Source organism: Nomascus leucogenys, chromosome 3, assembly GCF_006542625.1.
Source record: "Nomascus leucogenys isolate Asia chromosome 3, Asia_NLE_v1, whole genome shotgun sequence".
In the NCBI taxonomy this organism is placed as follows: Eukaryota; Metazoa; Chordata; class Mammalia; order Primates; family Hylobatidae; genus Nomascus; species Nomascus leucogenys.
In genome coordinates, this window is record NC_044383.1 from 143,948,801 (window position 1) to 143,963,436 (window position 14,636).

The 14,636-nt window shown below is 40.3% G+C and overlaps 1 protein-coding gene across 1 annotated transcript in view; it reads left to right on the forward strand.

The window, feature by feature from the left end:
* Positions 1–14,636, forward strand: part of SNX9 (sorting nexin 9) — a 123,281-nt gene that overhangs the window by 97,870 nt on the left and 10,775 nt on the right. Inside the window, exons 10-13 of the mRNA XM_030809896.1 lie at positions 2,465–2,595; positions 8,049–8,152; positions 9,518–9,621; positions 13,096–13,173. Coding sequence (XP_030665756.1) covers positions 2,465–2,595; positions 8,049–8,152; positions 9,518–9,621; positions 13,096–13,173 — 417 coding nt within the window. The remainder of the gene's footprint in view (positions 1–2,464; positions 2,596–8,048; positions 8,153–9,517; positions 9,622–13,095; positions 13,174–14,636) is intronic.

The following is a 14,636-nucleotide window of genomic DNA, read 5'->3' on the forward strand; positions in this document are numbered from 1 at the left end:
AAGTCAGCTGTTAATCTCACGTGCCCACTCTACTATGCATGATCAGTCATTTTTCACTTGCTGCTTTCAAGATTTTGTTTTTGTCTTTCAGTAGTTTAACTCTGTCTTACCTAGTTGTGAATCTCTTTGTATTTATCCTACAAATACAGACTGTGTTGAGGATTGTTGAGCTTCTTGGAAATGTAGATTCGTTTTCCATCAAATTTGAGAATTTTTCTGCTATTATTTCTTCAAATATTTTTTGTCTCACTCTTCTTCCTCTGGGATTCTCATTACAAGTGTTTGGTGTGCTTGATATATTCTAAGGTGTGTTCATTTTACGTTTTGTTTTTTTTCTCTGTGTTCTTCATGTTAGTTAACTTCTGTTGATCTATCTTCAAATTCACTGGGTGTTTTTTTTCTTCTGCTACCTTAAATCTTCTGTTGAGCCTTATCTGCAGTGAATTTTTAATTTCAATTACTATACTTTCAACTCCAGAATTTCCATGTGATTCTTTTTTGGTAACTTCTCTCTCCTTTTTGAAACTCTGTGTGTTGATTCTCTGTCATATTTTTCTTTAATTTTTTAGGCTTCCTTTAGTTCTTTGAAAATCCTTATAGAATCTGCTTTACTGCCACATTGTTTTTTTCTGCCAAATGCAACATCTGAGGGCACTCAGAGATAGTGTCTATTGACTGCTTGTTTTTTTCTCAGTATGGGTCATATCTTGTTATTTCTTTGCGTATCTCTTAATTTTTTGTTGAAAACTGGATATTTTTGAGAATATATTTTAGCAGCTCTAGATTCTGAGTTTACCTCCCTGAAGGTTGTTGTTTCTGCTTTTTGTTAAGTAACTTGCCTAAGATTAAATCTCTGAAGTCTCTCTCCCTGGAAGTTCAGTTATTGCTATGTTTGTTTGTTTGTTTGTTTTATATTTGCCTTCCTAGAGTTTGCTCCTATGTCTGTGTTCATTGGTAGTAAGCCTTTGATTGATTGACAGAGGTTGTACCCAACCACCTCAGGCCAATAAGTTGGGGCTTCTGTCCTCTGTCGATTAACTGTAACTTGATGTAACTCATTCAGAGCTCAGGTCATTTTTAAGTTGCCCTGGCTTTTACTTTCTACCAGACCCTTTTGTGTCTCCTTTACTTGTGTGTACAGCCTCAGAGTTGACCAGGATTGTGTGCCTGGCTTGGACCCTCTCTGGTCTCCACTGTGTATGCATACAGCCTCAGCCTGGAATATGCATGGTTTGACCTTGGCTATCAGGGCTGTTGTCCCTTCCTGTTCATCTGTCTCTGAGATTGTCACTGCTACTGATACCACCATTGAACATGGGCATCTCCCATCACCCCAAGTGAGCCTCCTACCCTCACGGAGAAGCTGCAGGTGCCGGTCTTCACAGCCTGTCCACCCTAGTGATACTGCCATGTCGAACACATGTGGGGTGGGTGGCTCACAGGCAGCAGGTGTGGGGGAGACAGGAGCAGCCTCCCAGCACCACAGATTTCCACCATTGTCGCCTGAAGTTCAGTTCTTCAAGCATAAACACTTCTCAGGTGGCCATTCGCCTTTTGTTGATTTCTAGAGCACTCATTTGGTTGTTTTTGTTAATGTTGTCTAGATTTATAGTTGCTTTTGAGGGATAGGGTTAGCTGATCGCTCCAGGCCGTAGCTGGAACTTCTACCACTAGAAGCCTTTCAACTAATAGTAATTTTTGTTTGTAGGTTTATAAACATTCTTTGTGTTCACTTGATGTTTGTTATGCTATCCTTGTCAAGCTGACTTTCTACTTTTAAAACAGAAAGGACCACTCATTAAACTGTTTTAGTATAGTCACAAGTTCCAGAATAGCAACTTAACATTATTGCATTAGTGGAAAAATTCCTTTGGTATTTCAGTTTAAGTAATTTAAAATACATGGAGGAAAAAAGCTATAGCCTTGGGTTACTCTTCATAATGCTAAATTTAAACTTGTATATATGTAATTTATATTGCATTTGGACACATTTTTATAATATGGAAATGTCATGTCATTTGTAAGAATGACATTAAATTCCACTTATCACTCCTTTCTTGCCTATAGGACTTCATGTGGCCACACAGAAACTGGCCTGTTAGCTTATAGGAAAGAGACAGGTTTTCATGTTGAGATAAGATTTAATTTTTTTTTAGTACTTTAAGGATACTTGAAGAAAATAGCACTTTGAGGTTGTCATTATTCTTGTCACAATTAAAGGGTTTGTGAATATGTTAAATTGGAATTATATTCTTAAAAACTGAAGTTTGTTGCATCTTACTTGTGGGCCTTTGAGCATTCATTGTGTTGCTTGTTTTTTAGATTAGTGAAAAATCACCATGGTTTACCTTTGGCTAAATAGCTTTCTAGCCAGTAGCCATAGAAATGGTTTTTCATTTACAGTATGGTAACAGTCATTCATTTTAGACAAAGTTGTATGTCATTCTTGGTGTGTCGCTTGCAGGCCGCTTTGAAGAGGAATTTATCAAAATGCGCATGGAGAGACTTCAGGCCTGGATGACCAGGATGTGTCGCCATCCAGTAATCTCAGAAAGTGAAGTTTTCCAGCAGTTCCTAAATTTCCGAGATGAGAAGGTAGGACGTTGTATTAATATGGCATCAGAGAATATTGAGAGTTGTCCCATTCACACCAAACTTATTTCCGAAAAGAGTTAAAATTATGTTGGTTAGTTATTTCTCACTTCCTCCAGTGACAGTGAGGGGACAGAAACCTAAATCCCCACCATAGGAAATTTGTCATGATGTGTGAAGAGCTGCCTGCCAGAAGGGCTTCCCCCTACACTGGGAGTGGGTTGGCTCAGGATGGGCAGGGGCAGGGTGAGGGATGTAATAGGGTCAGCAGTCTTTCCCTAGATGTTTTTAAAAATAGGAGGATAGGCCCCAAACTCTGAAGATATTATCAGCATGAAGTGAGGGGAGTGGAGTGGCCGATTTTCCCGATCATGTTGCCCTTACGCTGTAATAGCATGATGGCAGGAAAGGGAGAGGCAGACGTGAGCCGCTCTTCTCAGAGCCAGGCCATTTTCATCACTGTAATGGTGAGTCCAGAGTCAATGCTGGCCTCTCTCTCTGCCTGCCCCTGTGGCCAGTTAGTCTGCCAGTGGTCATCTGTTCTTCATTAAAATCAAGGAAATGTTGGCTGCCTGACATCTCAAAATTGTCTGCTTTGGAAATCGTTTTCTCTGTCAGTAAGCATTTACTGTACTCCTTTTTGTATCATTTTATTCTCTAAAGATGTTTCCACCACAATTTCTCTCAACAAATACTGCATATCTTAGCACCCTAAAGAATAAAAGCAAGAGTTGGCCCAGAAGCCACAGCAGGTGCTAAATGCATTATCAGCCTGGGAAATAAATTATGAAGCTATTTTTGTCTTTAATCAAATAATAGAATATCATATACCCTCTTGGAACTTCAAGAGGTTTACTTGCTAAACTTCTTTGTAGTACTTTTCACTTGTTGAAGTGAACACATAGTAAGTCTTAAATATTAGGGCTCTATTGGTATATGTTTACAGGTGTATGCATACACTTAACATACATATTTGGGCCTTATTTTCAGTTATTGACTATTTCTAGAATTGACCAGCTCATGTGATATGTTATATGTCACCAGATTGGGAATTAGACAACATGGAGATGCTTCACCATGTCTTTGTGAATTTGTGTATATCACAAGTCTCTTCACCATGTCTTAAGAATCTGTATATATTTATGGTGAGATAGGGTACTCAGTCACACAGTGTGTGTCATGTAGCTATATAGGAGTGAAACTAAGTTCTTTAAATTCAGTAAATGTTTTGGTTACTTTGTAGTTAAACTACAGGGAACCACCTCCAAGTTTCTTGCCTTCCTGGTTCCCACAAGACTTTAACAAGAGCTTATTTGATAGATTTTCCAAGGATTTGATTTAGAAAGCGTTTCTGAAGGTCATGTTTTATGCATGGTGGAGTTTAATAAATCCTAGACATCAGTTGTGTTGGTTTTTTTTAAATGCCACCTTCAAAGAGGGATCAACTTGTCATAAAAGTGGTATAAGAGAAAAAAGAAAGAACTTGGAGTCAGGGCCCTTGAGTTCTGGTCTTAGTGCCACTTCTAGCTGCCTCTGTGATCTTAGTGAAGGTATTTAATCCCTTTGGGCCACAATTTCCTCACTTGCTAAATGACAGTGTAGAACTATATAGAAACTATGATTCTGTGGTAAGTAGCAGCTCATGTAAATAAATGGTAGAAACCCCCAAAGAATCTACAGAGACATTATTAGAAATAAGTGGTTAATAAGGTAGTTGGATACAAGACATTGCATATTTATCAGCAAAAACAGAAATTGAAAATCTAAAAAAAACCTGTCATTTACAGTAACATCAAAAGTATCAAATATCCAGGAATAAATACAAGAAAATGTACAAAAGATCTACATAGAAAACTGTGAAACATTATTGAGAAAAATAATAGAAGACCTAAGTAAATTTTCTAATACTGCATCTCATGGACTGGAAACAGTAAAGATGTCATATGTAGAAAATCAAAATGCCAAGCATAGCCAGGGTGCTCTTGAAAAAGAATGAAATAGGAGGAGGACTTTATTGCGTATCAGAACTCATTGTGAAGCTTAAAAAGTTTAAAAGCATGGCATTGGCATAAGGCTAGACAAACCAACCAGTAGAGCAGAATAGAGTAGACACTTGATCTATGACAAAGATGGCACTGAGCGTAGTAGGCAAAGGATAGTCTTTTCAGTAATTGATGCTGGGTCAGTTGGCTGGCACAATGCAGGGAAATGAAATGTGCTCGCTACCTCACTACAATCTGCAGTTGATTTTATTAGGGTTGTTATTGATATTGTTATGTTTTTAAAACATGTCCCAGGCTGGGTGTGGTGGATCACTTGAGGTCAGGAGTTCGAGACCAGCCTGGCCAATATGGCGAAACCCTGTCTCTACTAAAAATACAAAAATTCCCCAGGTGTGGTGGCACACACCTGTAATCCCAGCTACTTGGGAGGCTGGAGCAGGAGAATTGTTGGAACCCGGGGGTGAAGGTTGCAGTGAGCCAAGATCGTGCCACTGCACTCCAGCCTGGGCAACAGAGCAAAACTTTGTCTCAAATATATATATGTATGTATTATATTTCAAATTAGCTTTAAAGTAAGAAAAAAAAATCCCAGTGGTAAAATGGAGGAGAATACCTATGAAACAAGATTGGCACCTCCCGGGGAGCAGTGGTGCCTGGGTGGCTTTTCCCTTGGCCACACGTGCTGAAGGTGGAGCTGTGGGTCTCCTGTGGAGTCACAGCAGACAGGCACTTGGAAAGTTTCTTTCACTCTTTGAGTTTTGGTTGAAAGGAAAGCACCCAAAGCTATAGCCAAAGGAGTCATTATACTTCCAGAAAAATCTCAAAAGTATTGCAAGCAACAGTAGTAGCTATTGGATCTGACCTTAAAGGTGGGGGTGGAAAGATTTAACCAGTTAGCTCAGTGAAAGTTAAAGTTTTCCCAGAATATGGAGGCAGCAAAGTAGTTCTAGACAAAGGTCATTTCTTATTTAGAGGTGGTGCCATTCTTGGAAAGTGTGTAAGCCGAAGTAAATCCCTACTGAAATGGCATCACGTGAAGCTGCCCGTGCCACCACAGTTCCGAAAGCTTTCATCTTGTAAATGACTTCCATATCTCTTTTACTATAAAACTAATGATATTTTTTAAAAGATTGGCAAAGTGTTGATAATTATTGAAGCTGAACCTGTTGGGGTTTATTATACTTTTCTTCTTTTGTATATGTTTGAAAGTTTTCATTGTATATGGTTTTCTTGAAAGTGAATTCCATGTGGCTCGAAGATCTAAATGTGAAAAGCAACATAGTAATGCTTACAGAAGACAATGTGGGACATCCTCGTATCCTAGAGAGCAGGGAAGAATTTCTGAAATATGACATGAAAAAGACTATGCAGGAAGATGTGGATAAATTAGACTACATTAGAACTTCCTTTTTCAGCCATTACAAGAGAAAAACAAGCTACTAAGTAGAAGATACTTGCAACATATATAAGCAATGAAGGGCTAGATTTCAGAATATAGGAAAACATCAGTAAGCCCAGTGGAAAAATAGGAGATGTGATCATGTACTTCATAAAATAAGGTATCTGAATCAACAACAGATGTATAGAAAAGTACCTAATCTCATTAGCAATCAATAAATACAAATTAAAACCACAGCAAGATACTACTACACACATGCCAAAATGGCTAAAACTGACCATACCAAGTGTCATCTTGGTGAGGTGAGATACTGCCGGGATTCATAGCCTGTTGGGGGAAAATTGGTAAGACCAATTTGGAAAAGTTTGGCATTTACTGAAGTTGAACCCTGTCATATGACCTGGCATTTCCACTCCTGGGTATGTACTGAATAGAAATGCAGGCACACAGACACCAGGAGACATCTACGTAACAGCTTCATTCATAACTTGATAAGGGTGGCTACCAGTAGTAGAATAGATAAATAAATTGGGGATTACTCATACAGTAGAATATTATACAGCAATGAAATGAATGAACTGTAGTTCTACACAAGATTTTGACTGTAGTTCCTAACCAAGATTGACCAAAAGAAGCCAGGCACCAAAGAACGCATTTATAGGGCTCTTTGCTAGCTTGAAAAACTAGCAGGACAGGGTAGGATGCATGCTTAGGTGGTAAAACTCTAAACAAAGTATCTTAGTCCATTTGTGCTGCTGTAACAAAATACCTGAGACTGGATAATTTATATACAACAGAAATTTATTTCTCACAGTTACGGAGGCTGGAAGTCAAAGATCAAGGCACCAGCATTTGGTGTCTGGTGAGGGCTGCATCCTCCAAAGGGGAGAAATGCTGAGTCCCCACATGGTGGAAGGTGGAAGAGCAAAAAGGGACAAACTCCCTCCATCAAGCCCTTTTATCAGGACGCTAATCTCATTCACAAGGGGAGAAGCCCTCATGACCTAATCACTTCTTAAAGGCCCCACCTCTTAATATTATCACATTGGCTATTAAGTTTCAAAACATGAATTTTGGAGGGAACACATTCAAACCATAGCAGAAAAGCAAAGAAATGAAAACCATAAGAGAGAGATTACTGGTTACCTTTGTGGGGGAGGGAAGCGGCAGCAGTGCTTTGAGAAAGGACAATGCGGGGGCTTTTGGAATGGGAGCTCTTTGCTCCTTCCTGGCCTAGTTGGTCGTTAGGCAAGTATTCACTTTGTGACAATTCATTGCACTAGATATTTTTGATTTGGGTACTCTGTATGTGTATATCTTAATATGTTTTTTTTTAAAAAAAAGCTCATAATACTGGTTTCTGTCTTATATTTTAGAAAAGCGTTTACCTTTTTAGAAAACAGATAACCTAAACATTTGAGGCACTAGGTCAGAATGCATAGGGTGGGCTGAGCACAGTGGCTTACGCCTGGAATCCCAGAACTTTGGGAGGCCGAGGTGGGCAGATTGCTTGAGCACAGGAGTTCGAGACCAGCCTGGCTAACATAGTGAAACCCCATCTCTACAAAAAAGACAAAAATCAGCTGGGCATGGTGGCATGTGCCTAAAGTCCCAGCTACTTGGGGGCTGAGGTGGGAGGATCGCTTGAACCTGGAAGCTCAAGGATACAGTGAGCTGAGATCACGCCACTGTACTCCAGCCTAGAAGGCAAAGTGAGACTCTGTCTCAAAAAAAAAAAAAAAAAAAAAGTATAGGGTGTTTCTGTTTGCTGTTTTTATATAGGTAGCCATTGGAAAGGGAACATGGCTGAATTGGTTCATTCTCAAAAGATTTGTGCCCATTAGGACCATTCTGTGGAATGACACTGTTCATGCCCTGAGATGACATTCGGAGTATAAAGGTATTTAGTCCATGGTGCAGAGGGAGATAGAGTGGGAGCTGCTTCCTGAAAATTAGAAAGATAAAGGTGACCAATGAGCTGGTCCTGTTTGGGAATTTCGTAGACCAGTTTGACTGTGCTCTCCACTTGAACCTTACAACATTCTCATTTACAGGAATGGAAAACTGGAAAGAGGAAGGCCGAGAGAGATGAGCTGGCAGGAGTCATGATATTTTCCACCATGGAACCAGAGGCACCTGACTTGGACTTAGTAGAAATGTGAGAGACGCTGCCAGGTTTTCTTTCTTCTCAATCCGCACCCTCCTCCTTTGGCCATCAGGCCTCAGCCAGTGTAGCCGCAGCCGAAACTCAAATTGTCAGACTAGACTTTTATGAAATGAGCGGGATTTGTAGTCCAATGACAAGGGAAACATCATTTGTACATAGAAGTACTGTCTTTCTAACCGCAACATCAAATGAAAATCTTTCTTTCACGTTGAAGCCAGTGATTTCATAGTTGACACGGGCTGAGTAGCTGTTTCCAACAGTGTGATGAAACCAAGTGGCACGGAGCCACCTAAAACCCACGCAATATTCAGACAGCAAATCTCTTTGAACATTGCCTTGAGGAAGCAGTCTCTAACCTGCTTTTTCTGTATGCTTTTTTAATCTGTTGATTGATTTAATCATGTCGTTTTTTAAATACAGGGTCAGTTGAAACTTTGAAGTAGTTCCTTTTCTCTTAAGGACTTAAAAGAAATTTGCGTGGTTTTTAATTTTAAGCTTTTTTTTTTTTTTTTTTGAGACGGAGTCTTGCTCTGTCACCCAGGCTGGAGTGCAGTGGCGTGATCTCGGCTCACTGCAAGCTCCGCCTCCCAGGTTCACGCCATTCTCCTGCCTCAGCCTCCCGAGTAGCTGTGACTACATAATTTTAAGCTTCTTTATCATAAAATTATTGCGTATGTGTTACCAAAAGTATAGACAAGAAACACACACACATACACGTAACCCTTCAACCACCCAGAGAGAAAATCAGTGTTAATATGTTAGTGTTTAGTCTCCCAAATCCTCTGTATGTATGTAATTATAGGAAAGATAGTTTAAACAAAAATGACCTCACACTAGAAATTTTGTTTTATAATCTGCTTTTTTCACCTAACAGCATATTGTGATCTTTTCAGGTTGGTAAATACACTTCTGACATCCTTAGAAAGAACTGGTATCTTTAGGATCACTTAAGTGATTGTGTATCCAGGTTATTGTCTCTGTTTCATGGAGTACTTGGAATGAATGGCAGCTAACATTAGCAACCCCTGTTATTCTTTTATAGATTTAATGGTCCCCCCTGTGATTGGAATTTTCCTAAATAAGATATTCAAGAAATTATTATTCTATTTACTTTAGAATAATTTTAAAATTCACAGAATTGTAGAAGCAGAAAGGAAGCAAAGTTAAAATATACATCACTGCTTTTTAAGTAGTTCTTTAAATGTCTGCATCAAGCCTGTATCTAAGGCTAACTTAGTGAAAGGGGAGTTGTTATCATGCAAGAAAACAAGTGTCTGTGGTTTTGTTTGGCCTGAGTGTCCCCACAGCAGTGCTGTTTCTCCTGCTTATGTGACTGACGGCCACCTTCACCCACAGAGAGCAGAAGTGCGAGGCTGTGGGGAAGTTCACCAAGGCCATGGATGACGGTGTGAAGGAGCTGCTGACGGTGGGGCAGGAGCACTGGAAGCGCTGCACGGGCCGTAAGTCCACTCCTCACAGTGCACTGGGCTCACAGTGGGTGATGCGGGCTCAGTTTTATGTCCCTTATCATAGAGGGGAACCTGCTGCCTCGAACAGAAGTGTATTTGGTGGACGGCAGTAATGTCCCTCCTGTGATTCTGCTTAATCTTACTTCACCCAAGTTAAACCACAGAAAATTGACCAGCAAAGCCAGGTTAAGAAATCTCATAGGGAATACCATGTTCACTTAATTAGTTCCAGTAATTTGGGGATTTATAATCTTTGGAAAATTAATCATTTTTGCATGTTTTGAGAGTGCTTGTAGTTATTCTTAGTCTCATGATTTTATTTTTTCATCTTCATCCGTTTGGTAAGATGTTGTATATTTGACTAAAGCCATAGTGTTTAGAAAAACCAATATAGTTAGTAGTAGAAAATATGTCACAGCAGAAGCACGGCCGAGGGGAGAGTGTCACTGTCAGTCACTGCTTTCTGACCACTCTGCTGTGTCCCTAAGAACTTCCTGCCTCCCTCCTTCTCCTTTGTTTGTAGGCTTTCATTCTGCTGAAGGTTTTTCCTGTATTCCTCAGAACTGTGCAGCTCTGTCACCACACATGTGGCCCAGGATAGAAAAACAGTCCCGTATCCAGCTGCGGGGCTAATGCCGCGGGCTGCTGCCCTGTTACACCCACAGGCTCAGAGGCTGCAGAATGACTTGTCAGGCCCTGAAATGCTGGGATTGCACTGCTGTCCAATGCGCAGACGTCTTTAACTCCCTTAGAGTCCTAGGACTTCTCTCCTTTATATCTGGTCTGCCCTTATTGCTATGTCTTAACCTCTAGAGAAAAGGGCCTTCTAATCTATCACTAAGAATTTTCTGGCCTTCACCTCATAACACTATACAGGAATGTTGGTTGTATTCAGTTAAAAAAAAGTTTTATATTTTGAATTATGAGTCACATATACCTACTTTTATATCAGCCTTTGAGGCTCAGCATAGGAAAGGGATCTGTTCTTGTAATGATTTTTTTAAAGGTGATATTTTTACACTAAAAAAGGAAAACAATCAGAATTTGAAATCCAATAATAATTTTAAAGAGCAGGAAACTAAATATGGAGTGACTCGTAGATGAATTAATAAGATAGCGCAGCAAAGACAATGCCAGTATTACTATTCAATCCAGATCTGAAAATCCAAAGCCTTACATCAGGAGTCAGTAAACCATGGTCTGAGCACCAAATTTGGCTTGCCACTTATTTTGTAAATAAAGTTTTATTGGAACACACCCATGCCCATTTATTTGTATATTGTCTTTGGCTACATTTATGTCATAATGGTAGAGTTGAGTAGTTTCAACAGAAACTTGTGGATCCATAAAGCCTAAAACATTTACTATCTGGCACTTTGCAGAGGAAGTCTGCCAGGCCCTGCCTTACCTCAACCATTGGCCAATACTACCTCTACCTCTTCCTCTACTAGCAGTAATACCAGTACCAGTGGTGCTTTACCATCCACATATTATCTTATACCAACAAAACAACTTGTAACATACCAGCTGTTCGTGCTTGAGGGGCAGACATCAGGAATAACAGTTGTTTCTTTCCCATAGCAAAGAAATATGATGCTGTATCCTAAATATATAGAATTAGCCCTGAGAAAATAATGTATACAAATGCAGCATCTAGAAAACAAAACCTCTGTCAAGACTTTGGTCATAGAGGATGACTCATGAACAAAAAGCAAAGTTGACATTGTTCTCTAAAGCAGAGGTCCCCAATCCCCAGGCCATGGACTGGTACATGAACCATTACTGCACAGTAGGAGGCAAGTGAAGCATCATCTCTATCTACAGGCGCTCCCCATCACTTGCATTACTGCCTGAGCTCTGCCTCCTGTCAGATCAGCAGTGGCATTAGATTCTCATAGAAATTCGCACCCTATTATGAGCCATGCATACAAGCTTGTGAGCCCTTATGAGAATCTAATGCCTGATGATCTGAGGTGGAACAGTTCCATCCTCATACCATCCCTCCAACCCACTGTCTATCCATGGAAATATTGTCTTCCATGAAACCAGTCCCTGCCAGAAAGGTTGGGGACTGCTGCTCTAAAGTATAAATGAAAGAATTCAGTTTTAAAGGCAATGAATTAATTTTGACTGTAAACTCTTGCAAGACCATCATAACACATCATTTAAATCTGTATGTTCTTTGAAAGCCATTTTTCCTGAGTGTAAATTTTACAGTTGCATTTTTTAAGGATATCATAAAAATTTGGGATTATGATATCTTTTAAAAAATTAAAACGTCTGATAAACTCCATGTCCTGTGTAATTCACAAGGCTAAATGTAGAAACTAGGGAATACCGCCTCAGGCCGCTCTTTTGTGGGGGTGGGGAAAGGGATTGACTCAGGCGTATCTCCTCCTGTTTCTCAAAATAGTTCTTTAAAATTCCTAATGTGTAGAATGAAAACTCTAGCACACACTCTGCATGGTGAACCACCTGCCAGGCGCCTTTAGGTAGAGAGGCAAAACCGAGGTACCACAGGGGGACAATTTATTAAAATTAACTGAGCTCATGTAATTTGGATTCATGTTTCCTGGTAACTGCCACTTATAGACCTTACCTCAAATGTCTCTGGCCTAAATAGTTTTTAAAGAAACGTTAAAAGTTTTCTTTTTCTCCGTTAATACTGCAGTGAGTCTTTAAATGCAAATAATGGTTTCTTTTGAAAGGCAAAGAGATGCTGCATTTAAGGGGACTCCATACAGATGCAAAGAAAGTAGCCTAAGGTGCAGAGACTCTTGGGAAGTTCTCCAAAGTGATCCTAGAATCTTAGCACCTTAAAAAGAAACCTTAGGGGTCATTTAGTGAAATCGTCTCTTTATACAGATGAGAAAACTCAGACCCCTCTTCCCTGGTCATGCGAAGTCTGGCTGTTGTATTTTTCTCCATACCTTGTTGCTTTCAGTCTTTGGTGATTATGGTTTGCAAATGGTCATGTGTGCACCCATAACAGAGTGGGAAAGGCTACGTATTTGGAATCACAAGTCCACGTCCGGCATTTATTAGCCATGTGACCTTGGGCAAGTCAGTTATCTGAGCCTTATTTTCCTCATCCTCAGCATGAGGATGGTGTCTCTGCATCTGGTAGAGGGGCTATCGTGATGATCAAGCGCAGTGTCGCTAGAAGTACGTTGTAAGCTAGAAATCATCTAAAGGAGCTTCCATTTCACTTATGTCTCATTTGGTGAATGAGAATGTAGGAGTGATTGTCAATAATAATACCATCCACCATTAATTGAACAGTCAATTAAAAATAATCGAAAGAAATCAATTGAAAAAACAATCACTTTTGCAACAGTATTTTGTGAAGAAATATATAGACAATTTTGAATCACTTCAAACGTTACTATAATCACTTTTAGGAAATAGTTTAATCCCATTTCAGTTTTCTCAGAAGACTAATCGTTTATCCTTTTTCTCTTTCAGCATTACCCAAGGAATATCAGAAGATAGGAAAGGCCTTGCAGAGTTTGGCCACAGTGTTCAGTTCCAGCGGCTATCAAGGTGCGTCTTTCTTCATTCATCCAGTGGGCCTTTAGAGCCTTATCTAGACCTGTCGCCTGCTTAGGATCCTGCAGACGCTAACTCCCTCCTCAGTGAAGCACCCTAGTTGTGGGTGTGTAAATTGGCTACGCTGCCGCACTAAGGACTTTTGCACCCTCATCCTAGGACTTTTGAGAAAAGCCAAAGGTTGTTGTAATTTATATTTTCTTGCTAGCTTGTTTGCCTTTTTTTGCTCTCAGGTGTAGCACTTTTGTTTCAATGCCATCAGTTTCATTTCTCTGCCAAGTCTTCCCGTGACAGAGGCCAGATTTGGCTGGGCACAGTGGCTCACACCTATAATTCCAACACTTTGGGAGGCTGAGGTGGGCAAATCACTTGAGTCCAGGAGTCTGAGACCAGCCTGGGCAACATGGTGAGACCCCCATCTCTACAAAAAATAAAAAATTAGCCAGGTGTGGTGGTGCATACAGGTAGTCGCAACTATTTGGGAGGCTGAGGTGGGAGAATCACTTAAGCCCGGGAGGCAGAGGTTGCACTGAGCCATGATCTTACCAGTGCACTCCAGCCTGGGTGACAGAGCAAGACGTTGTCTCAAAAAAAAAAAAAAAAGCCAGATTTCATCAAGGCCATTTCAAGGAAAAATGTTTGACCAAGTAACAAGTGTGTGTTGCCTGTTTTCTCCTTAACTCATAACTGTTTCAGCTTATCCTATAAATGTATATCTTACCCATGGATCGCTTCGTGGTTTACATTGGCAGCACTTACGAGAACAAGTTAGCTCTTTTTCTTTATTAAAAGGGAAAGGAACCCGGGCAAGATAAGGAGACTCCATCTCTACAAAAAAATAATAAAATAAAAATTAGCTAGGCATGGTGTCACACATCTGTAGTCTCAGCTGTTCTGGAGGCTGAAGCAGGAGGATCGCTTGAGCCCAGGAGGTCGAGGCTATAGTGTGCCATGATCACACCACTGCACTCCAATATGGGCAACAGAGTGAGACCCCATCTCAAGAAAAAAAAAAAAAAAAAAAAAAGCATTTGTCAGCTAGGTGGCACCTATTAAATCTGTTATCTCCTGTCACTTACAGAAGTGGTAGAATTGGTACAGGTGTTGATCCTGATACTCAGGGCAGACAGTGCTTTGGATGTCAGTTTCTGAATATTTTAATAATTAATAAGAAATTAGTTTCTCACCAGAACGTAAGATTTAGGGCTCCCACACAGCAATAGTTCTCATTGCCCTGGCCTTACCATGTCTTACATTTGACACTTTTAGACCAGAAGCGGGCTTTGAGGTCTGGACTAGGAACTCAAGGCCAGAACAGAGAAGCATCTTGGCCCAGGTAACAAGTGGGTGATGGAAGAGCTGAGACGCGAGCCACGCCCATTGCTTAGGGAGGAGGCAGAGGTCTTGGAGCCCTTTTAGCATGTTGTCTCTGTGATGTCTCAAGAGGGTGAGAAGGT